Raw genomic sequence first — 26,419 nt, 5'->3', positions numbered from 1 at the left:
ACATCTTCTCGACTGATTAGTACCACACTCCGTATGCTTCACCTGATGTCTGTCTAAGTATTTACATTGTGTATTGATGCTTGTCCTATGTTCTTCAGGTATGGAATGATCTGTCTCACTATACGCAGAACATTACTTTTCACTGTACCTCGGTACACGTGACAATAAACCCAAATCCAAATGGACGATCATGTCAGATGTGAGACTGGAGTCAGATAACGGTTCATTATCTGGTACAGAGGCAGCTTTCCTTCCCTAAATGATATTAGTGAGAAAGCTTAGTGGTCACCTTTGCTATGTATTTTTCTTTTCAGTTTATGACCCAAAAGTACACTCTTCGGAATGCTAAACTTTTCAAGCTGCGTATATTCTGAAATCTCTCTTTCAATTCAAAGTGAGACGACTGGAAAAGGTGTAATTGGAATTCCTCGTAAACACCTCAGTTTGGAGAAGTGCCCATGCGACTTCGGGCTTGATTCTCCGGCCGTGTTGCGCTCAAAGGAGTGCACGACAAGGTCGGTGGCAGTCGGGAGAAGCTTCCAGCGAGCCTCCTGACAGGCTGCACGCTTCGTGGGATTCTCTGAAGTCCTGCGAGATGTCGGAGTCGGAAGTCCGCCCAAATGGGCGGGACCAAATGGCGCTTCCGGAAGTAGGTCGAAACATTCTCCTCGTGTCTGCGTGGGTTCCTCCGGGTGCTCCGGTTTCCTCCCACAAGTCCCCACAACCCAAAGACGCGCTTGGCAGGTGAATTGGACATTAGCGTGGCCAATCCACCTAACCTGCACATCTTTGGGTTGTGGGGACGAAACCCACGCAAACACAGGGAGAATGTGCAAATTCCACACGGACAGTGACCCAGAGCAGAAAAGTATTGTTCTGTGTACAGTCCAGACAGATCGTTTCATCCATGAAAAAAACATTGGACATGCATAAATTCAGAATGTGAAAATATAGGTACAGGCATCTGGTGAAGCATACAGGCTTGTAGTACTAGTCAGTCAAGAAGATGTGTGAAGAGATCAGTTCAGTCCATAAAAGGGTTGGAGTTTCGGAGTCTGGTAACAGCGGGGAAGAAGCTGTTTTTGAGCCTGTTCATGTTTGTTCTCAGACTTTTGTATCTCCTGCCCGAGGGAAGAAGTTGGAAGAGTGAGTAAGCCATGTGGGAGGGGTCTGTGATTATGCTGCCCTCTTTCCCCAGACAGTGGGAGGTGTAGATGGAGTCAATGGATGGGAAGCAGGTTTGTGTGATGGACTGGGCGGTGTTCACAACTCTCTGAAGTTTCTTACGATCTTGGACCGAGCAGTTGCCATACCAGGCTGTGACGCAGCCAGATAGGATGCTTTCTATGGTGTATCTGTAAACGTTAAGAGTCAACGTGAACATGCCGAGTTTCCTTAGTTTCCTGAAAAAATATAGGCATTGTTCTGTTTTCTTGTTCATAGATTCGATGTGAGTGGACCAGGACAGACTTTTGGTGATGTGCACCCCTAGGAATTTGAAGCTGTCAACCATCTCCACCTTGGCCCCGTTGATGCTGACAGGGGTGTGTACAGTACTTTGCTACCTGAATTCAATGACCAGCTCTTTAGTTTTGTTGGCATTGAGGGAGAGATTGTTGTCATTACACCACACCACTAGGTTCTCTATCTCCCTCCTGTACTCTGACTCATCGTAATTTGAGATCCAACCCACTATGGTCGTATCGTCAGCAAACTTGTAGATGGAGTTGGAGCCAGATTTTGCCACGCAGTCGTGTGTGTACAGGGAGTAGAGTAGGGGGCTAAGTACACAGCCTTGAGGGGCCCGGTATTGAGGACTATCATGGAGGAGGTGTTGTTGTTTATTCTTAGATTGTGGTCTATGGGTCAGGAGGTCGAGGATCCAGTTGCAGACGGAGGATCCAAGTCCTAGGTTCTGGAGCTTTGATATGAGCTTGGCTGGGATTATGGGATTTTAGGCAGAGCTGTAGTCAATAAATAGGAGTCTGATGTAGGAGAACTTATTGTCGAGATTATCCAGGGATGAGTGTAGAGCCAGGGATATCTGCTGTGGACCGGTTGTAAGGGTATGCGAATTGCAGAGGAAATCTGGGAGTGTGGAGTTGATGTGCCTCATGACCAACCTCTCAAAGCACTTCATAATGATCGATGTCAAGGCCACCGGGCGGTAGTCATTGAGGCACGTTGCCTGGTTCTTCTTTGGCACCGGTATGATGGTGGTCTTCTTGAAGCAGGTGAGGTTTCGGAACATAATAGAGAGAATCATAGAATTTACGGTGTCGGAGGCCATTCAGCCTATCGAGTTTGCCCCGGCCCTTGGAAAGAGCACCTCCACCATATCCCCATAACCCCACCTAACCTTTTGGACACGAAGGGCAATTTACCAGTGTCAATCCACCTAATGTGCACATCTTTGGACTGTGGGAGGAAACCAGAGCACCTGGAGGAAACCCACGCAGACACGGGAAGAACGTGCAGACTCCGCACAGTCACCTGAGGCCGGAATTGAACCTGGGACCCTGGAGCTGTGAGGCAGCAGTGCTAACCACTGTGCTGTCAGATGACTGAATGAATCCCTCCCCACATACAGAGGAGGTGAATGGCCTCTCGCCAGTGTGACGGTGCCGATGGTTTTCCAGCAGGGAAGGGTAACTGAATACTTCCCACAGTCCTCACATTTCCATGCCTTCTCTATGGCGCCTGTGTCCTTGTGTCTTTCCAGGTTGGATGATCAGGTGAAATCTTCTCCACACACAGAACGTGTGTAAGGTTTCTGCCCTCCGTGAATGACGTGATGTTGAAGATGTCCGCGAACACACTTGCCAGCTGGACTCGAGGGGGGCAGTTTGGCAGCAATTATCGCCTGTTGCATTATTCAAATTCACTTACTCCTGAATGCGCCAGCCCTGGCAGCTTCAGTGGGCAACTAGTGGGTGAGGAGCCCAATTTCACAGTTATATTGAATATAACGTGGAGTCTCTCTGTAAGGACTGTTACCTTTGTAGGAAGCAGAACATCGCTGACAACAATTTCTACATTTAACTGCACGGCTGCAGGTGGAGGCTTCTGCACTAACCATCTCACCAACATCCTTAATGCGTGATTCAAACCATTATGTCATTATTTAATATTTGGTTAATTTAGAATTCAAGCCAACCCGAGTCAGGGCGTTAGTGATGACTAATGTGATAATGATGTTGTTCATTTGCCAAGAATTGTTCGACTTGGATCACATTCTATATTTCAGATAACCGCACTTTGTTTGATAACTGTGGCACCAGCCTGCAGTTAATAAATCATTCTTTTAATTTAGACTGAACTAAAAGAAAACTCTGTGTGGAATATTGTTTTGTTTTTAAACAATGGATTAGATTCTGCTGCCTTTATCCCAACTTGCACCTAGTCCTGCTTACCCATCATTCCCTGAGCTCTTTCATCGATATTGGCTCCTAACCCATCAGCGCCTCAAATTTAAAATAGTCAACCTCGATTTCAAGTCCCTCCAATACGGCATCATCCCCCCCTATCTTTGTCACTTTCTCCAGCCCTGCAACCCGCCTCGATTTTGCTTTCCTCCGAATTTGGTCTCTTTTGCGTCCCTTCTTTCCCTTACCCACCATTGGTGGCTGTGTCAGCTTCTGAAACCCCAGCTCTGCTAGCCCCTGCCTAAATTTCTCCACCTCGCCCCCCCCCCCCCCCCCCCCCCCCCTCCTTCTCCACTAAGATGCTCTGTGAAACCTCTCCTTTTGTCCAAGCTTTTGATCAGCTGTTTAGCGTCGAGTGTTACCCGTTAACGCTCCTGTCAAGGGCATCTTGGAATGTTGTTTTATGATGTGAAAGGCGTAACACAAATGTCGAAGCCGCACAATGTTTCAGTCCAAAAATAGTTGTCTTCCAAATCACTTTTAAAAATCCTGTAGTCTGCATCTGACCCCTACTATAAAGCTAAAATAATTGACTGGACTACTTAAGAAACAGGAGCAGGAGTAGGCCAATCAGCCCATCGAGCCTGCTCCAGCATTAACATCACTGCTGACCTGATTGTGGCTTTATTTGCACTATCCTGCCTGCCCCCCAAGACCCTCGACCCCCTTGTCATTTAAAAATCTGCCGATCCCAGCCTCGAGTATACCCAATGACACTAAACAAGGCTCCGCTGCTCACCGAGGAGAATCCCAAACACCATCAAGCCTCTGAGGAGAGGGCTTACTGCTCATCTCTAACTTTAACAGGAGGCCCCTTATTTTTAAAACCCAATTGCCCCATGAGGGGCAATATCCTGTTAGCATCCACCCCGTGAGACCTCCTCAGAAGCTTCGGTTTTGACAAGATCACCTCTCATTCTTCTCAACTACATTGATTCTGTCTGCACCTCCCTCTGCCTCAGGAAGGCAGACAGCATTATCAGAGACCCCTCCCACCCAGGCTTTGCCCTCTTCCAGACCCTTCCATCAGGCAGAAGGTACAGAAGTCTGAAGAATCGCACATCCAGACATAGGAACAGCTTCTTCCCCACAGCTACTAGACTCCTCAACGACTCCGCCTCGGACTGATCTGTTCCCTGTAAGAACACTATTCATGACGCTCCACACCCACCATGTTAATACCCCTCAGGATTTTATATGTTTCAATAAATTCACCTCTAACTCTTCTAAACTCCAATGGCCCAGCCAGTCCAACCTTTCCTGATAAGACAACCCGCCCATTCCAGGTATTAGTTTGGTAAACCTTCTCTGAACTGCTTCCAACACATTTACATCCTTTCTTAAATAAGGAGACCAATACTGTACACAGTACTCCAGTTGTGGTCTCCCTAGTGACTTCTACAATACTTTTGTATTCAATTCCCCTCACAATAAATGATAATAAGACCATAAAACCATAAGACATGGGAGCAGACTTAGGCCACTCGGCCCATCGAGTCTGCTCCGCCATTCAATCATGGCTGATATTTTTCTCATCCCCATTCTCCTGCCTTCTCCCCATAATCCCTGATCCCCCTTATTAATCAAGATTCTATCTATCTCTGTCTTAAAGATACTCAGTGTCTTTAAGTGGGATAATATAGTATTAGTTTTCCTAATTACTTGCTGTCCCCTTTTGTGATTCACGCACTAGGCCACCCAGATCCCTCTGCACCTTCGAGCTCTGCAATCTCCCATTATTTAGACAATAAGCTTCTATTTCATTCTTCCTGCCAAAATTGACAATCTCACATTTTTCTCCATTTGCCAGATCTTTGCCCACTCACTTAGCCCATCTATATCTTTTTGTAGCTTCCTTATGTCCTCTTCACAACTTCTTTCCTACTTACCTTAGTGTCATCAGCAAATGTAACAACTGTACCTTCATTTGAGTCATTTATATAAATTGTAAACAACTGAGGTCCCAGCACTGACCTTAAGACCATAAGGCATAGGAGCACAATTAGGCCACTCGGCCCTTCGAGTCTGTTCCACCATTCAATCATGGCTGACATGTTTCTCATCCCCATTCTCCTCCCGTCTCCCCATAATCCCTGATCCCTTGTGACACACCACTCATTACACTTTGCTAACCAGAGAAAGATCCATTTATACCTACTCTTTGTTTCCTGTAAGCCAGGCAATCTTCTATCCATGTCAATATGTTACCCTCTATAACATGAACTTTTCTTTTCTGCAATAACCTTTGACATGGCATTTTACCAAATACCTTCTGGAAATCGAAGTACAGTACATCCACCAGTTCCCCTTTATCCACAGAACAGGTTAGTTCCTCAAGAAACTCCAATAAGTTGGTTAAATATGATTTCCCTTTCACAAAACCATGTTGACTCTGCCTTATTAACTTTAGCTGACCCAAGTGTCCTGCTATATTATATCTTTAATAGTAGCTTCTAACATTTTCCCTTTGATGGATGTCAGACTGACTGGCCGATATTTTCCAGCTTTCTGTTCCCCACCGTTTTGAATAATGAAGTTACAGTTACTACCTTCCCCAAATCTAGTGAATTTTAGAAAATTAAAACCAATGCATTAACTATCTCACTAGAGGGCAGCACAGGTGGCGCAGTGGGTTAGCCCTGCAGCCTCACGGCGCTGAGGTCCCAGATTCGATCCTGGCTCTGGGTCACTGTCTGTGTGGAGTTTGCACATTCTCCCCGTGTCTGCGTAGGTTTCGCCCCCACAACCCAAAGATGTGCAGGGTAGGGGGATTGGCCACACTAAATTGCCCGTTAATTGTAAAAATGAATCGGGTACTCTAAATTTAAAAAAAAACTCTCACACTAGACACTTCTTTTAAGATCATGGGATGAAGTCTATCAAAACCCAAACTTTTCAGTTCGCAGCTCCAACTATTTACTCAGTTCCACTTCCCTGGCAAGAGTTACTCTCTCCCTTCCATTTCCTGGGTTACAGCTGCTTCTGGGATGTTACTTGTATCCTCTACAGTGAAAACCGATGTAAAATACTTGTTCAGGAAACCCACCCTCTGCCGAGATCAGAGCTCTACCATCAGAGGACACCATCTCCAACTAAATGGATGATCCTTTAAAACAGAGATGAGGAGGAATTTCTTCAGCCAGAGGGTGGTGAATCTGTGGAACTCTTTGCCGCAGAAGGCTGTGGAGGCCAAATCACTGAGTGTCTTTAAGACAGAGATAGATAGGATCTTGATCAATAAGGGGATCAGGAGTTATGGAGATAAGGCTGGAGAATGGGGATGAGAAAATATCAGCCATGATTGAATGGTGGAGCAGACTCGATGGGCCGAGTAGCCTAATTCTGCTCCTATGGTCTTATGGTCTTATGAGAGCATCAGTTTGTTCCCTTAAATCATTACAAGGATGGAGTCGCTCACTTGGTCAGTGCCACTGGCAACTGGTTCAATGTCCATCACTCCCTGACCAGCACACAGACTATCGAGCATCGAGTGGTCAATCATTAGAATAAGCACCCAGGACAGACAGCAGAAGCAGAGAATATTGACTTGTTCAAATGAAAATGATATGTATTTCAGTAAATGATATTCTGGGATACAGTGAGTACTTTGTAATGTGTTAAGTGTAGCATTACTTGGGAAGGTGACTCTGAACCTGTGGTTCTCAAGCTCTTCACATTGAGATTTTCCTCACCACATGTCTGGGTGTGTTGTAGATTAATTCAAAGAGATTGATTGTCACCATTACTTGCTATGCTCAAGACATCTCGTGAGTTTCAACCGAACTTTCCATGACGCCGCAGTCTGGGTCTCGCTCTCACTGGGCGAGATCCAGATCAGCGTTTTTATACAAGCCTTATGTCAGATTCACCCGGTACTCAGCGGCCGTGCCTGGGAGACTTGGCCAGGCTGCCAGACACACATAGACCAAGTGTAATGGCACCTGGCGAGCTTTTGAAGACACCTGGGTGATCGGGACCAGGGCAGGGTGGCCTGGCACTCCCCCGCTCACACCTGGGCTCCTGGATACTGCCAGGGTGCCACTGCCAGGCTGGCAGGAGAACATTCTAAGGTGGTTCTGCAGGGTGGCACTGGCAAGGGTTCTGCCTAAGGGAGGGCTATGCCCATTAAAGGAAGAATGAGGGGCGTATGAAGGGTGGGTATGAAGGGGCCTCCAGAAGGTTGGAGGGGTGAAGGATAGTTGTCCGGAAAGGGGAGGGGGGACTGAAAAGGGGGAGGCCCTCAGCGACCCATGGTGGGGTGCCTTCAAGTTCACTTAAGAGATCCGGGGCACCCTTTCAGAATGGCAGCCGGATCTCGGAGAAACTGGTCTCGCCACGAGTTCAGCTCTCCAGTGTTGGTTGAATTCCGCCCTCGTCTTTGTAGCAATGAGAGATTGCTATATTTTAAAGATTTATAAGAGTCACTGTAGCAATTTGTCAAGCTTACCTGTCTTCTCTGTGGGTTCCACTACAGAGAAGGACATGGACAACAATTTGTTGGGAACCCTGTCATCGCCAAGTTCCCTCGCCACCGGGATTCTCCTCCAGAGGATTATCCTGCATGTGGAACACCATCTATGAAGCATTTCCTGAATGGGCATTATTGATTTGGAGCTTTATTGATTTGTTGATTGATTTATTATCACATGTACCGAAGTACAGGGAAAAGTATTTTTTTGTGGCCAAGGGAGCGTACACAGTAGACAAAAAAAGAATAATCGACAAAGTACATTGACAAATAGCGATTGGTTACAGTGCAGAACAAGGGGTAAATAAAGCAAATACATGAGCAAGAGCAGCATAGGGCGTCGTGAATGGTGTTCTTACAGAGAACAGATCAGTCCGAGGGGGAGTCGTTAACGAGTCTTGTAGCTGTGGGGAAGAAGCTGTTCCTATGTCTGGATACGCGGGTCTTCAGACTTCTGTACCTCCTGCCTGATGGAAGGGTCTGGAAGAGGGCAATGCGTGGGTGGGAGGGGTCTCTGACAATGCTGTCTGCCTTCCTGAGGCAGTGGGAGGTGTGGACAGAATCAATGTGCGGTTGGCAAGCTTGTGTGATGCGTTGGACTGAGTTCACCACACTCTGCAGTGTCTTGCGATCGTGGGTCGAGCAGCTGCCATACTTTAATGTGCATTTAATTCATTTCAATTATTTATTTTCCCGTGGAAGAAAAAGATAAATTGGAACCCGCATGGTTGGGGTAGAAAACCTAGTGTAGTTTAAACGTAAAGAAATAACTTGTGTTTTACAGAAAGTGTTTGGTGAGCGAAAGCACTTTGCAGCCAATGAGGTACATTTGAAATGGAGTCAGTGTTGTAACGTAGATACTGCAACAGTCAATTCCTACAGAGCGCTGCGGTGTCAGGGCGGGATTCTCCGTCGTCCGACACCGAAATCGGGAACCGCGATTGTGCGGAGAATCGGTTTTGATGCTGAAATCATGGTGGGTGCTCGTTTCCTGCCAAATCACATGCTCCAGTGTCTCGGCTTGGTGTCAATGTGTTCCATTCCACACATACAGGAAACACCGTTGACATATCATTAGCATACCTGACCCGGTATTCTCCGGGGCCTGACCCTGTATTCTCCGGGGCCTCCGCGATTCTCCACTTCCATCGGGGCCAATCCCAGACAGCGAGGCTCACTTGTGCTTTTAGAAATCGTGAAACAGGCGCCGTGGTTGATGAGGGAGAGAGAGAGAGAGGAGGTAGAGTACAGAGAGGCGCGAGGGTAGGCTGCGTCCCAACACTGACCAAGCTGAGGACTGGGGAGGTGGTAGTGTATGGGGTGTATGGGGTGTATGGGACAGGGGTTGGTGCCAGGGGCACAGCACTGCCTTCTCATCCTGGCTGCACTGAGGAGGTTGTGCAGTTTTTTTACAGCACTGCAGGCCGGTCCGGTTGGTGTTACGCGCGGCAATTATTGCCTCTGCAACCTGCGCTCGGGCACAGCAAACAACGGTAGCTGGCAGCCTTCATCCTGGGCCAGGGTACAGGGTGGCCCACCTCTCCTCCTAACATTGACGTCCAGGAGGGTCTCCAGCTCGGTGAATCTTGGGGCTGCTCTCCACCGGCCATTTTGTTGGCTGGGATGGTGCGTGTGGGGAGTGTAACGTGTATGTGCAACTGCAGCTTGAGAAACGAGGGCAGCGAACAACAGCAGAGGCAGAAAATGAGAACCGTGCCAGGCACCAGTCTGCGATGCAACCTGCCCGCTCCTGTCAGCACCACCACACACACAGGGTTGCCCCCCCGGAATGGACATAAACGATTCAGGGGTTGGCATGGTGATACCACGCTTGGTTGCCTCCCCCCAACCTTCCATGGTCGAGTAGCGCGGCGAGAGACCAGTTATCACCACGAGTCCGATTTCCATACAGTGAACGAGAGCCACTCCATATCCAACAGCTTCCTGTTATTCAGCGGCCTCACCAGCAAGTGGTCACGCTGGTGCCAATTAGTACTCCTTTTGAAAAGAGCCCCAGCAGTGTTCGTCTTAGTGTCACACAGCTCCTGTACTTATAGTCTCTGGAACTCCTCCAATCGGCTATGGATCCGCTGGAGTGTCGCTGCTACCGCCCTCTGAATGTCCTGACCGTATGCTGATGTCTCCATCAGCTTCGGGTAACCCACTTCCAGAGGTTCCTTCTGAACCTGGCGGAAGGGGTTCTGTGAGTAATCGCGGAGGGGAGTAGCCATCTTTGCTCACAGAGTTCACGGGTGCTGGGCTGCTGCCCCAGTACTCGGCGGTGATAAGGGAATTGGCAATCGTGGTTAAGTGAGCACGTCACGCAACCCAAGTGGATTCCATAGGTGGGTGGACCAGGTATCATGTGAGAGTCATTGCATAGCGTTCCAATCACACCTTGATGTCTGGGCACTGCGGGAGGCAACACCACACACGCAGCAACCAACATCCGAACACCCAGGGTCTGGGTCACATCACTCCAGGATGCTGGGACTGTGTTGGCACTGTTAGCCGGTCACAGAGCAGGGGGGGGGGGGGGGGGGTGATGATAACCTGCAGAGAGCTGAGTGCTGCTGCTCCTCAATCTATGCCTTAGTCTGACCCCTGCCTTTCTGCCGAGTGCTCGGTCACACCCATCACCTGCGCGCAATGTGCCCGGGGGGGGGGGGGGGGGGGGGGGGAAGAGAGAGAGAGAGATAGAGAGAATGATACCTGGAGAGATGGGTCAGGGGTTCGGAGGTCGGGCCACCCAGGTAGAGGTTATATTTCAGCTACACAAAGCCCTGGTTAGACCAAACCAGTAATAGTGTACTTAGTTCTGGGCACCACATCTTATGAAGAATAGATTCGTTTTGGAGGGAGACGAGGAGCAGAGATTTTACCAGAATGATATCTGGAATCCAAGGGTTAAATTGCAAGAAACGAATTACACAAGCACAAGGTTGTATTGCCAGGAAGGTTAAGGGCTGATTTGGTCAACACTCTCAAGATATAATGGGGAACAGATAGAATTAGTTTCTCTCTATCTCGCCTGTCAGTTGAGGAGTTCAGGATTGGGGCAAGTGTAGATCTTTCAGGAGTAACATTAGGAGGCATTTACAGGGGCAAAGGTTTGCATAGGTTTGGAACTCATTTTTGGACAAATAATTGATCCCAGATCAGCTGGCAAATCTAAACAGAGATTGATAAGATTTTTGTTAGCCAATGCTATTCAGGGTTATGGGGCAAAGGTGGGTACATGGAGTAGGGTCAGAGATAGGTTATGATCTCAATGAATGGTGCAACAGTTTTAAGGAGCTAAATGACTTCTTGGGGGGGGGGGGGGGGGGTCTACACAACTACTCTCACCAATGTCTTATTTCCCTTGCTGGTTTTTTTCCCCCCTCCACCAAGATGGACTCTACATCATCTGGGTCTAGATCGTCTTTCCCAACTGCCCTCATTTCATCCCTGATTAACAGTACTACCCTAGGGATTGGTAGGCTCCCACTGAAGCAGGCAGGGAGGAGCTTTAGGTATCTGGGCGTCCAGGTGGCTAGGAGTTGGGGGGCCCTGCACAAGCTTAACCTCACAAGGCTGGTGGAGCAAATGGAGGAGTTTAAAAGGTGGGATATGCTACTGCTGTTGCTGGCGGGTAGGGTGCAGTCCGTCAAGATGACGGTGCTCCCGAGGTTTTTGTTCCTGTTCCAGTGCCTCCCCATCCTTATCCCGAAGGCCTTTTTTAGGAGGGTCAACAGGAGCATCACGGGGTTTGTATGGGCACACGGGACCCCGAGGGTGAGAAGGGTGTTTTTGGAGCGGGGCAAGGATTAGGGGGGCTGGTGCTGCCCAACCTGTGTGGGTATTACTGGGCTGCCAACGCAGCAATGGTGCGTAAGTGGGTAATGGACGGGGAGGGGGCAGCATGGAAGAGGATGGAGATGGCGTCCTGTGTGAATACAGGCCTGGAGGCGCTGGTAACGGCGCCGTTGCTGCTCCCTCCAACAAGGTATACTATGAGTCCGGTGGTGGTGGCTACCCTGAAAATTTAGGGGCAATGGAGACGGCATAGGGGGGAGGTGGGGGGCTCGATGGAGTCCCCGATACGGTGGAATCACCGATTTGTCCCGGAGAGCGTTGATGGGGGGTTTCTTAGCTGGCACAGGGCAGGTATAAGGAGGTTGAGGGACCTGTTTGTAGATGGGAGGTTTGCGAGCCTGGGTGAGTTGGAGGGGAAGTTTGGGCTCTCCCCGGGGAACATGTTTAGGTACATGCAGGTTAGGGCGTTTGCCAGGCGGCAAATGGCGGGGTTCCCTGTGTTGCCCCCGCGGGGGGATTCGGGACAGGGTGCTCTCGGAGGTGTGGGTTGGAGGAGGGAAGATTTCGGACGTGTACCATGTTATGCAGGAGGTGGATGAGGCCTCGGTGGAGGAGCTGAAGGGTAAATGGGAAGAGGAGCTGGGTGAGGAGATTGAGGAGGGGACGTGGGCGGATGCCCTGGAAAGGGTGAACTCCTCCTCCTCTTGTGCAAGGCTTAGCCTCATACAGTTCAAAGTGCTGCATAGGGCTCATATGACCGGGAAGAGGATGAGCAGGTTCTTCAGGGGCGAAGACAGGTGTGCTAGGTGCTCGGGGAGCCCAGCGAACCATGCCCATATGTTCTGGGCATGCCCAGCGTTGGGGGACTTTTGGAAGGGGGTAGCAAGCACGGTGTCGAGGGTGGTAGGATCCAGGGTTGAGCCAGGCTGGGGGCTCGCGATATTTGGGGTAGCAGCGGAGCCGGGAGTGCAGGAGGCGAAAGAAGCCAGGGTTCTGGCCTTTGCATCCCTAGTAGCCCGGCGTAGGATTTTGCTTCAGTGGAAGGATGCGAGGCCCCTCAAGCGTGGAGGCCTGGATCAATGACATGGCGGGGTTCATTAAGTTGGAGAGGGTGAAATGCGCCCTGAGGGGGTCGGTGCAAGGGTTCTTTAGGCGGTGGCAGCCTTTCCTGGACTTCCTGGCGGAACGGTAGGGAAATAGGCCGGCAGCAGCAGCAACCCGGGGGGGGGGGGGGGGGGGGGGTTTGGTTCGGTGGGAGGGAGAATTGTGTACAGGGGTTTGTTGGATGTGGGTGGTGTTATCTCTGTCCTTTTTGTTGTTTTCTTTTGTTTGTTTTTGTAGTTGCTGGGGGTGGGGGGGGGGGGGGGGTTGGTTTTTGTTATTTGGTTTTTACTATGGTTGTTTGTTTAATATTGTTTTGTTGTTTATATTTTGTGAAAATCTTAATAAAAATTATTTAAAAAAAACAGTACTACTCTACCATCTTTTCCTTCCAAAAGATCAAATATCCCCAAACGTTAAGTTCCCAGTTTTGATCTCCATTTTGATTATGTCCATTTCCCTTGATTTGCGTCGTCAGTTTGTCTACCTTATTCAGAATGCTTTGTGCATTAAGATACATAGTCTTTAGGCTGACCTTTTGCATTTTTAATCATCCTAACTTTTCTTTGTACAGTGCCCTATTTACCTCTCGCCCTTGTTTACCCTGTCTACCGTTTTGGCATTTTACTGTTCTTTCTTGTATTACTGTCCTTGCTTCTCTTTCCCTTGTCACCCAGCTTAGGTTCCCACCCCCTTTCCATTCTAGTTTAAACCCTCCCCAAACACGGTAGCAAATACTCGCAGAAGGACATCAGCCCCAGTCCTGCCCATGTGTAACCTATCCAGTTTGTCCTGGTCCCACCTCCCCCAGAGCCGCTCCGCATGTCACAGGAATCTGAAACCCTCCCCCTTGCACCATCTTTCCAGCCACATATACATCCTATAAGTCCTGCTATTTCTATTCTGAGTGGCGCTGACACTAATCCGGAGATCACTACCTTTGAGGGTCCACTTTTTCTAATTCCCGATGTTTGGCTTTTAGGACCTCATCTTTTTTTTTTAAACCTGTCATTAGTATCAACGTATAAAACAACCACTAGCTGTTCATCCTCCCCCTCCAGAATGTCCCGTAGCCACTCAGAGACATCCTTGACCCTGGGTGGGCAACATACCATCCTGGATTCTTGATTATGAGCACAGAAACACCGGTCTATTCCCCATCCAATTGAATCCTCTATAACTATTGTATTCCCACACTTTTTACAATGGCGCAATTAATTTGGCTGTTGCTGCTCTCCCCCCCCCCCCCCCCCCCCCCCCCCCCCCCCCCCACCAGCTGTGGATGTAGCAGCTGCACCCAGGCATTGTGGTAGCATTAGGAAAGTATCAAAAGTTTTGATGTCACTTCAGGGCCATGGGTGCTCCATCACTGTGAATGAATTGCACTTTTTGAAAACCATTCCATGAGTGTGTCAATGTAATGGTTAGGTGAAGGCATTTTGGTTTGGATTTTTGCAATCCTCTTATTGCAAGTTTCAGTCTTCCTCACATGAAGTGTCCTTCTAAGATTAACCTATATGGTAATTGACACAAGTGCTGTCAGGGAGATATGTGCAATTCTTTATTCAGAGTGTATGATGGGTGAGTTCTCAATCATTAGTCCTCAAGGGATAGGAATGGTTGATGAGGGCTTATCAGCAATGTGAATCTCTGCGCATCTGGTTTTCCTAATTGATAGGAATCCCAAATCATGACATGCACTGCAGGATGGCCGCCCTATGCTGGTCCCCACTTACTTTGCGGAAGTCATTCCATCTTGCACGGTGTGGGAAACATCCAACCTCAAATCACATCACTATTCATCCTTTAAAAAAAATAAATTTAGAGCACCCACTTATTTGTTTTCCAATTAAGGGGCAATATAGTGTGGCCAATCTGCCTACCCTGTACATCTTCAGGCTGTAGGTGAGACCCATGCAGGCATTGGGAGAATTTGCAAACTCCACATGGAAAGTGACCCGGGGCTGGGATTGAACCTGGGTCCTTGGCGCAGTGAGGCAGCAGTTCTAACCATTGCACCACCGTGGTCGTCGTCTCCACCCCCTCGTTCACCCTTGCTGGACTTTTGAATTGTGATTACATTTTTACCAGGACACTGATGACCACAGCGAAGTTCTGACGATAGTTGGTCGTGAGCACTTAAGACAATTGAATACAGGACCCATACTCTGTTATGGTTTGGCTATTCCATCCGAAGTCACAAAATGGGTTGGAGGGCTAGATGAGATGATTGGATTAGCTAAAAGGTTCCAAGGGAAGTCAGCGAGTTTAAAAGTGCACAAGATATACTTGCATCAGTCACACACCACTGCACATTTACTGAATGAAATCTTACAATACCAGGTTAAAGTCCAACAGGTTTGTTTCGAATCACTAGCTTTCGGAGCACTGCTCCTTCCTCAGATGAATCCACATCATTTACTGAATGGAAGCCCTTGCAGTTGATGAACATCAAGGGCTGAACCAAGGAACCCATTTAGCCACAAGGGTGGTGGTCTACTGCTGCCTGTACTCTCGGAAACGCAGGGACAGCTGCAAGTTTGTGAACCTCTAAGGTTGGCTATCCTCATCCAGAGCAAAGTTCACAATGATTTGTAAAGGGCATTGGTCACCTCCTGAATGCACCATGTTTCTGACTGTGAAACCACACAGGACCCCAGCTTCTCTCTGAGAAGACCCAGGGACAAAGAAATTGAGTACTGCTGTTGTCTTCAGGGCCCCTGGCAGGGGGAATCCTCTAAACCTTTTGGAGCATGTGGCACATCAGATCTCTGGCCAATCAGATTGCACCTCACTCATGTAGAAAGGAGATGCATGGACAATGGACCCTTGGTCCCGCCAGTCATCTCCACAGTCCGGGGTTCTGCTCTTCAGCCTCCTGTTGATGTCATGCTCCCCCCTGGCTTTGTCCCACATGCAATGCTTCCTGCTGGTGATGTGCATGCAAATGCCTTTCCCGCCTGCCTCGAATGAGGATTCATAAAAAAGCTTTTGGACCACTGGATCCATTTGGCTCCTCTGTGATGAGATACTGAAGAGCAGAATGGGTAATGGGTGCTGAGTACAAAGGTGAGAACAAGAGAGCTATGGCAGATGTTGGGCAGCTAAGCTTTGGCAGCTTAGATTGCATTGGTCTGCAAGCTACCTTACTTCTGAGACTGTAGTACACTCATGGAGATGAGCTGCATTCCATTCCATTCATCTAGAGCCCTGTATGTGAGGAACTGGGGGGAGGGGGGGGGGGGGGGAGAGAGAGAACACAAGAGGTGGCAGAATTGATGCAACTATGCCTCCTTGACTAGTCTTCACTCCCCAAGGCTGTATTACTGTCCTCCACCACGTCTGTTTCCAAATTTGAAGTCAGCCTAGGGTTGTGCCGATACTTTTCAAATCTCAAAATCTGGCTTGTTCTTGCTCCTGTGCTATGGGTTCCCAGTCCCATGTAACTGACTTGGAAGCACCACTAAGTCAGTATGCGTTGCAAGGAGTTCCTGAGGCCAGTTTCAGTCCTCCCATACTTCTTTATACCCCTCCCAGACAGAACTGATCTAGCTTCCCACTTTGGATGATGCCATTCCATTTTGCCAGTGTCGAGATGGTCGTGCTACACTGAATAATCTTTATTGTCACAAGTAGGTTTACATCAACAATGCAATGAAGTTACTGTGAAAAGCCCCTAGTCACCACATTCCGACGCCGGTTTGGGTACACTGAGGGAGAATTCAGAATGTCCAATTCACCTAACAGCACATCTTTCAGGACTTGTGGGAGGAAACTGGAGCACCCGGAGGAAGTCCATGTAGACACGGTGAGAACTTGCAGACTCCGCACAGACAGTGACCCAGGCCGGGAATTGAACCTGGGACCCAGGTGATGTGAAGCAACAGTGCTAACCATTGTGCGTCCGTGCCACCCTGGAAATAGGCTTAACTGTAACACCATCTCTAAACATTACTGTTTCAGAGAGGACAGTAGAATCCTTGTACATTATATTTTGAGGGGTTGTGCTTTTATCTCACAATAGAGACAAAGGATAACCAGGTTGTCACGCCACAGGTTACTTAACCAGTTGTCAGAGTTTATTACAAAGGAGTTGCTTCCTCAGTCTCAGATGGGAGGAGGGAAAATCTCCTAAGTGCCTCTGATACCTAATCATGTGGCACATTCCACAGAGGAATTGGTTACAATACATAACAAAGACCCAACACAGAATGGTTATGTTATTAGACAAGGAAACCAGAGACAGGACAAATGACAGAGAGCAACACAAGTTCAAATCCCACAATGCCAGGAGAACAATTTGACCGCAAAGATGTTGGATTGTCATAAAAACCCATTTGTTTCACTAATGCCCTTTAGGAAAGGAAACCATCATCCTTACCTGGTCTGTGTGTGACTGCACACCCACAGCAATTGGCTGACTTCTGAAATGGCCTCAGCAAGCCACTCATTATGAAGACCGTGTCTCACCGCCACAATCAATGTAGAAGAGCAGTTCAGGATGGTCAGTGATACCCACATTCTGCAAATAAATAAAAAGCCCAAAAAACAACTACCTGCCCTCCAAACTTGCCTGGCAAGCAACTCAAGGCAGCCAATATATGCCAATGACATCCACAAATTGAGTTTTTAAATAATTGAGGAATCACACAGGATATGGCAAAACAATATTTTATTCCATTTTGCTTTCCAGGATTATTTTCATTGACACTTGAATCATTAGCAAGTATGTGAATACAAGTTGCAAATGATTACAGCAATTTACTGCTTGCAGCTGGAGTAACTATTTAAATAAACTGCTGTATTTTTTTCTTTAATAAATAGAAATTAAAAAAGGTAAAAAGGGAGTGAGCGGAAAGGGTGGGTGGGGATGGCGGGGTAGCTACAAATTATTCAGCAGTGATTTCGGCAAAAAAATGCCAGGGTAATTGAATGGTCCAACTTCACCAAACCAATATTGGACTTGTTCTTTACATCATTCCATGATTTTCTTCCTGCTTCCCATAGGCATCAGATTTGCAGACAATTCTAATTAGTGCATCATCATCATTATAAAGGGGTGCACAGATCAGTTCGTGAGTGATGGGGCATCTCTATTCAGGGTTTCAAACTCCTCAAGCATCAAGTAGTAGTGTGTTGCCACTTCGGAACATGACCCAAGACTGCACACTGTGGCTCTGCAATGTTACTTTCTGCGTGATACAGGGATGAGTGAGCAGTTGTGTGCTCCAGCCTGTGCAGGCAACCTTGTGGTTCCTGCAACAGTCTCCCATCCTGAGACTTATTCAATGTCTTCCACTTCCTTCCTTGCACTGATACAAAATGAACTGAATTAAGTCTGCCCCTAATTGAGCCTCAGCTTGACGTGGTTTAGTCCACACATGCATATACGCATGCTTTGAGCACATGTTTAGAAGCTTTTAAAAAAAAATAGTGATAAGCAAGAGGAAGGAAAGCTTTGGTAGTCTGGTTCCCAGATTAAGGGTTGGGAGATCTGAAATTGGTTATATTGCCTGAATGATGCTCACACTCTTGAGAACAAGAACTTACCAAAACACCATTAGCTATTTGCCCATTTGGATTTGTTTATGAGAGGGGATTGAGGAAAGAAAAGGGCAGAGAAAGAACATTTTAAGGCACCTTAACCAAAATAAGTGCATTAGATCAAAGGAAACTTAATAATAAAGAGCTGGGAAGTTACAACAGTCTCTAGATCGAAACATCCAAATAGCTGCTATTAAAATTGTGCAAGACTAGGATGGCTAAGTGGAATTCAAAATTAATCTCTAGGATATTGCTGCGAGCAATCCTGTTGACACTTTGGAGGTACTAAATCAATTGTAAATGTTATTCATTTCTTTGAACACTTGTATTTTAATTATGAAACTATTGTACATAGAGATGAGGAAAGAGTAGTTGTCTAACCAGCAGTCAACAATCATGTCTACTTGCTTTTTGATTGGCCATGGGAAGTTATGCACTTAGGGTGGTCCTGTGGGGTGAACAATGATTGGAGTGTGGGGACTGGGTGGCTGGAGGTCACCTGATGAAATCGCCTTGAGTTTGTCCTACCGGAGTTGGAGATCCTGTGCCAGACGTACGCTGGAGCCACCAGCTCAGGGGCAACAGGCCTGGTATAGCTGGTGTAAACATTTCAGCGAGAATCAGTGCGGGCATAAACCATGTTTGATGCCAGAAAAAGTTCATATTCTGAAAAATTAATACCATGCTTTAAGTGTAAGCTCAGGAGTGAAGGTAACTGTTTCCTGTTGTGTGATATATCACACCAGTTTTGAAATGGGTTGGCAGATTGTAGGCATGATTGAAACACTTGTGTCATGGAACAAGTTATGTTGAGGGCAAGGCAGTTACATTTAAGCCAGAGGGAGAGAAGATTAACCAGGCTAAACAAACCTTCTCGCCTAGTTTTTCTGCTGCTCAAGGCATCATTATGCACAGAAGAACATTATGCAACTGGGACAAGAATGAAAAGTTGAGAACTGACCCATCAGAGATAAAGCTTTGATATTTGTGTTATAAATCAGACTCCATGATTTTCCTCATCTAAAAGAATCCTAAATATTTATGATCCTAGTAAGTGGCAACCTAACTGCTGCAGCTGTACACAGGAATGAAGATCCACTGAAGTACACAAGTGACGCATAAAGAAATACTAGAAAAATGACAAGAACACACAGGTAGAAGTAAGGCACCCGTTTGGTCATGAGGTTTCCTATCCTCTGGTTTTCTCAATATAGTCTGGGGAGTGGTGGGTGAAGAAAGCACATTTGAATATTACACATTAATCACTATTACACTTAATTTACTAATTTGGTTGTAATTAAACTTTAAATCCTTATGGTAGTTCACTGAAAATAAAGGGTGGAACTAAAACGGATGATATTAATGATGGTGAGGGAAAAGGTAGAAGTGCTGGTGCTGCTATTTTTCCTATCTTTACATCTCGATGAGAACTTGCCAGGGTGCTTCTGTTTTGGGCCATGTGTTCAATTTCTCTGTAAACAAAGTAAAAACTAGATTGTGGCTTCACTATACACCATGACTAAACTAAGTGTCACTCTCCCTCGTTTCAAATCAGGCATCCTTCTGGCTTATTTGGACTAATTATCTGCGCTTGGCAAGTTGTCTATGCATCCACACTCACTATGGAATGGGTCAACAATGGGCAATCCTCTTTCAATTGGGAAATAAAAAGCAGGAAAAAGATCCTTTTCCGCATTGTGACAGATCGGAATCTGAAGCACCAACCCATGGAATTGCCTGACCGCAATCTTCAGGTGTTGCAATTGACAAAAAAGCTGCGATTTCTGACTTGGGTGACTAGACATTGAGGAGAATCACATCACTGGAGTAGGTTATGAGACAATACAGTGATGTAACCATTCAGATGGTACCGAGCACAAAACCAAAACTTGAGACTATTTTACCAAGGTTACCTCAAATCCTCAGACAAAATGCAAGTCCACTATGCTGACAATATACATTCACGTACGACCTTCTTACCAACATAGCCAGTAATGGGCAGTGGGTTCCGGTGATTGAACCATGTCATCAGACAAGTGCTATCAGAACTGAATGATGCAGTGAATACAAGTGTCTAGATTGTAATTTTTAATTACAATTGCTGTGAAAACGATTCCATCTTAACAATGTGTTCACATCTTACCTTATTCGATAGGTGGCTGCCATTACTGTTGGGCACTGCTATTGGTTAAATTTGTTTTGTCGTCCAAAGTATTACAATTTGTAGGTGGATGGGAGGAGGGTATTGTGATCCAATGCAAATTTTTTCAGATAGGCAATTGTCCCTCAAGTGTATGCGTAGAATGAGTATGGACTGTACTCATTTGGTAAAAGCAGTGAGGTGTCGGTGGACTGTTCTTAGTGTATGCAAAGTCAAACTCGAACTTGATCTCTGGTCCAAGAAGTCTGGACCACGTTTGAACACCAGTTTTAGATCAGTGCCACCAAAGTAAATTTTTAGCTTAAGCTACCAGCCACTCTAGTTAGCGGCCAATGGAAGACTGGACGCATCATTGAAGCAAACACCCAACGTACACACTGAAGAAACTGGTGTGGCCTTTAAAATATATGAAAATAAAATATGTTACACACCAGAAATATTGGGATGGCTAGATGAAGTCAACAAAAAGAGTTCACTCTGATTCCCCCGTCTTGTTCAAAATAAGGCAAAATGCTCTCTGGCCATCACGGAGAGATGCCAAACTATTCAAACCCACAAGATTACCGACTGAGGAAATGGCCTTGATTACTGAAATACAGAGTTATGATTCAGTTTCCTATCAATTTAAATTGACTGGAAAACCAGTAGACAACCTGGAGGCCTCAATCATCCAGACAGAAATTGGAAGCCACAGATTTTCCAATAAAGGGGCATGTCAGTGCCTTTATACATCACTTTTCAATTAATTCAAAGTTTATGTAATGAAAACAGTTTAGGCAGTTCTGGTTTCAACCGTTCCCACCTGATTTATTTGTATTGTCAAGTTGGAAGTGTGCTTTGTGCAGCATTTCACCACAAATGACTTCTGGGGAAATCTTGAGCAATCACATGCTCATCCAACAACTTTCAGACTGAACATGATGAGGCCTATTTAGATTAGAATCATATGAGCATCGTGAATCACAGGTAATTGCATTCGTAATGCCAATATCTAAAGCAGTGTTTCCCCAATTTTTTGACAAAGGTCAACAATGGTAAATTCATGCATTGCTGAACGGCCACGCTGGACTATGGACAAACGGTCCTGTACATGCCATTTCAGTTACCCTACTGTGGATAATGGTGAAGAGTTTAATCTTTATTGTCACAAGTAGGCTTACAAGTAGGAGTTACCCACAAGAAACCAGCTCTCCACCCTCCCACAGAACCAGGTTATTCAGCATGGTTCTCTGATATATTGTAAGGAAACTAGACCTGGAAGCACCAATTCCAACTCCAATTTGGGGCAGGCCACAAATGGTGTGGAGCACATTCAGTAACTACGCCCAAGGGCTGTGGCTTGAGAGGGTAACAGCAGCAAATATTAGCGTTGGGCTTGGAAATATTGGTGGGGAATGGGGAAGATGTTTACAGTTAATCGATTGTGCAAATAGTTAATATTTGAATGCAATTATTAGTTTAATTTTCCAGAGGGGTCAAACATTTTGGTCACTTAATCTCTGCATCTTCAGTGATTTATTTTTCATTTTTTGAATGAAAAGCGGGGGGGCTTCGATTGATTGAATTCTTTGAATCAAAGTAACCGAAGCCATTAATCTTGAATGGAGAAGGCCCTTGCTATCTTAGAAAGCTTACTCAGTGTACCAGAACCCCAGCTGCTACTGCATACTGTGCACATCAAATCCAACTGGACAGCACATATAATTTTTTTTTTTAAACAATCAATCATAATTTTTAACATTGCCAGAAAAAATGAATGCATTGTATCTATACCGGTAGTTGGTACTCTGACTGGGTCCAACACAGGTAAGCAGCAGCGCTGGGGGCAGTGCACCTTTGAGCTATAGAAGCAGCAGAGAAAACCATTTCCTAAACCTGTTGTATCAAAATTAAAGAGTCCACGCTTTAAAACACTGCATCTTTAAAGACAACATTTTAGCGATTAAATTTGGAAGAAACTTACTTATTATGGACGTGAGAGAGGGGGAAGGAAACTAATAGAAACCTCACATCAATGAAGTTAGTGAATGAGCAAGGACCATTCAACTTCTGCCTCTAAATTATCAGTCGAGAGCATTTTCCCTGTATTCACTTTATAGACGGATCTTGGAGCTGTGAAGGATAGAGGTTCAGACTAAAATCCAACAGCTAAACAATACCTGAGCCTGCACAATGTGCAGTCAAAAAATAGTAAATATAGTTGGGCAGTGTACATAAATTATATTTAAACTATATTTACTTGATGCATCGAGCTGATCGGTAGAAACCCGGTTACTCTCAGCAAAATGGTTCCTGCCAAGATTCCAATTCTAATTTACAGCACTTCCAACTTACGCCCCCACCCCCCCCAAAAAAAATTACCTTTAATCTATTTCAGTAGCAAAGCCTAAAAATCTTATTTATCCAAACTGTGTGATTATTCCGGAGAACCTAACCAAAAGAATCTGGCAAGCTTCCAACTTAAAGCTGAAACTTGAATGATTCAGAAATTTCACATCATTTCAAAGCAATTATATATTCTGTAATGCCATTGCACATATTCTGTTTGGCAAGTATGGGAGGTCACGGCAAGTATGGGAGGTCACAATCTATCAGCTTCAGCAAAAGGGATTTTCTCCGTGCTCTTCACCTCCGAAGGAGAAATCAAATTCTGCAGTTATTGGGAATTGACCGGTTCCATGTGGTTGGGAAGGGTGGGCAGCTTACAAGTCTGGTGGAGTATGGTGGCTGATTGATGCAAACATGCAGCCATGGAAGGCATGCCGTCAATCTGCAAAGCCATGATCTAGGTACATTTGCTCTGCCCTGATCTCTTGCCATGATCTCAGTCTGAAAGCCCAGCATCTGCACTGTTTCAGGTTTTAATCCTCATCTATTTTCTTCCCATCTCACCATGAGAATCATAACAATTCCCATAATTTTGTCACCACAAATCATCTCAAAAAGAAGTGCAATTTGGTCTTTCATTCATGTTCAAATCTCTGTTCTGCCTTGGTATCCCTATAACCAACAGCACATCTCACTTTTCGGATCCCTTGCGATTTCGGCGGAAACTAGAGATATTCTCGTTCAGTGCACAGATCCTCCTGGAGAACTCCTCAAATCCTTCGGCATCGAGTTCAGCCAGGACTTGGGCATCGCTCTCCACTGCCACAGCGTGATCAATGGGAATGCAGAATCCTTCCAGTTGCTCTTCTGAGCTGAAGCCTGTGGCTTCCATTCCTATGATTTCCTCAGCCCGCTCAACGGAGCAGAAGTTTCCACCGCCCATGGGGTGGCTTAAGTCACCTGAAGGTAGACTACCAGGGCTGCCCGCATGTGCGTTGGGTGAAGTCATTCCATTCACCTCAGACGATAGCTCAGTGATAATCTCTTGTGTTTGGGTTGCTTCATAACTCATGCCATTGTCATTGCTATGCACACCATTCTTAAAGCTGCCGCACACATCCTTCCCCTGGTCCCCATCTTTAAAGGTGTCATCTGAAACTTCTAGTATTGAAGTACACACTTTACGATCATCCTTTAGCTGTGCCTCGAGGGTTACAGCACAAGTCATTGCTGCATTGTAGCTTGGGGGCAGATCTTCTTCACAGCTCCCATGTGACTGCCTCCAAGTTCTTTCTGGAGAAGTGAGCCCTCTACTGTGAAACTGCAAATCTGAACCTGCAGATGTGGTAATTGTTCGCCTTCGAGGCACAGGAATAGCACTGGATAGAGGTCGATCGCTTCACAAGAGAGGAAAAAAGAGAATCAGTTAACTTAGAATGCAAAAACATATACCAGGAGATAGTTTCTCTATGCTAACACAACAACTTGCATTTATTGAGTACCTTTAACACAGTACACAGTAAAACTTCCTAAGGCACTTCAACGGAGCCAGGTTTGGCATAAGGTACAGGAGACATTAACCAGGTATGGTCAAAGAGATAGGTTTTAAGAAGTGTTTTGAAAGGAAGAGTGGCAGAGGGGTTTAGGCAGGAACTTATAGAGCTTAGTGCCCAGACACCTGAAGACACGGCTGTCAATAGTGAAGCAATGAAAATTGGGGGTGCACAAGAGGCCAGAATTAAAGGAGTGCAGAGGAACTATAGGATTCTGGGGCTGGAAGTGCCGAGGCGATGGAGGGATTTGAATGCAAGGATGAGAATGTTATAATTGAGGTGCTACCAGACTGGGGATATGAACAATTGAGTTTTGGGTACAAAGCCATTTCTACCCATCATCTTGAATACATGAATTCATATAGAAGCACACTGGCTACTCAAAGGCATCTAACCTTGTTGCAGCATTAGAGAAATAACTGTAGGTACTTTGTTCGCCAAACCAAATAACATTAAGCCAATTATGTGCTTTGCTGCACTCCAGCAAGAGACACCTTTCGATGCATAGCTATCCCGGATGGGTCTCTACCTTGTGAATTCTGGGATGACATCCATCTCCACTCAAGTGCATAAGACCACAAGACATAGGAGCAGAAATATGCCACTCGGCCCATCGAGTCTGCTCTGCCACTCAATCATGGCTGATATGTTTCTCATCCTCATTCTCTTGTCTTCTCCCAATAACCCCAGATTCCCTTATCAATCAAGAACCTATCTTTCTCTGTCTTAAAGACACTCAGTGACTCGGCCTCCACAGCCTTCTGCAGCAATGATTTTCACAGATTCACCACCCTCAAGCTGAATAAATTCCTCATCTCTGTTTTAAAGAATCTTCAGTCTGAGGCTGTGCCCTGGAGTTCTAGTTTCCCCTACTATGGGAAACATCCTCTCCTTGTTCACTCTATCTAGGCCTCTCAGTATTCTGGAAGTTTCAAAGAGATCCCCCCATATTTGTCTAAACTCCATTGAGTACAGACCCAGAGTCCTCAACCGTTTCTCATATGACAAATCCTTCATTCCGTGGATCATTCTTGTGGATCTCCTCTGGACCCTTTAGATACGGGGCCCAAAACTGTTCACAATATTCCAAATGGGGTCGAACCAGAGCCATATACAATCTCAACTGAAGATGCCTGCTCTTGTATTCTCGCCCTCTTGATTGAATGCTAACACTGCATTTGCCTTCCTAACTGCCGACTGAACCTGCATGTTAATCTTAAGAGAATCCTGAACTCGGGACTCCCAAATCCCTTTGTGCTTCTGATTTCCCATTTAGAAAACAGTCTATGCCTCTATTCTTCCTACCAAAGTTTCTACATTGTATTCTAACTGCCATTTCTTTGCCCATTCTCCTAGTCTGTCCTGGTCCTTCTACATCAGATATCATAATTCACTTTCCCGCCATATCACCATAACCATCGATACCCTTACTGGTTAAAAATCTGTTTATCTCAGCCTTGAACATACTTAACGACCCAGCCTCTACAGCTCTTGGTGGTAAAGAATTCCACAGATTCACTATCCTCAGAAGAAATTCCTGCTCATCTGTCTTAAATGGCAACCCCTTACTCTGAGGTTATGCTGTCTTGTCTTAGATTCTCCCACAAGGGGAAACAAGCTCTTAGTATCTACCCTGTCAAGCCCCCTGAGAATCCTGTATGTCTCAATAAGGTTACATATCATTCTTCTAAATTCCAATGGATACAAACCTAACCTCTCAAGCCTTTCCTCATGAGACAATCCATCCATTCCTGGTATTGGTCTCGTCAACCTTCTCTGAACTGCTTCCTTCAGCCACCATGCCTTCAGTCCCTTCATCCACGTCATTTATATAAATTTATATAAATTGTAAAAGGTTGTGACCCCAGCAGTGATCCCTGTGACACATCATTCATCATATCCTATCTACCAGAAAAGGGCCCATTTATGTCAGTTATGCTTCCTGTTAGCTAGTCAAACTTTATCCATGCCAATATCTTATCCCCTGTACCATGAGCTTTTATTTTCCACAATAACTTCTGTTGGAGAACGTTATCTTATT

The 26,419-nt window shown here is 46.1% G+C and overlaps 1 protein-coding gene across 1 annotated transcript in view; it reads right to left on the bottom strand.

The window, feature by feature from the left end:
* Positions 1-17,447: 17,447 nt before the first annotated feature.
* Positions 17,448-26,419, bottom strand: part of uvrag (UV radiation resistance associated gene) — a 368,181-nt gene continuing 359,209 nt past the window's right edge. Inside the window, exon 15 of the mRNA XM_038817639.1 lies at positions 17,448-24,222. Within this exon, the coding sequence (XP_038673567.1) occupies positions 23,517-24,222 (706 nt within the window). The 3' untranslated portion in view covers positions 17,448-23,516. The remainder of the gene's footprint in view (positions 24,223-26,419) is intronic.

The sequence above is a fragment of the Scyliorhinus canicula genome, chromosome 14 (genome assembly GCF_902713615.1).
Source record: "Scyliorhinus canicula chromosome 14, sScyCan1.1, whole genome shotgun sequence".
Classification (NCBI taxonomy): Eukaryota; Metazoa; Chordata; class Chondrichthyes; order Carcharhiniformes; family Scyliorhinidae; genus Scyliorhinus; species Scyliorhinus canicula.
The sequence above is the reverse complement of the archived record's forward strand: the minus strand, read 5'-3'. Positions and strand labels throughout refer to the sequence as shown.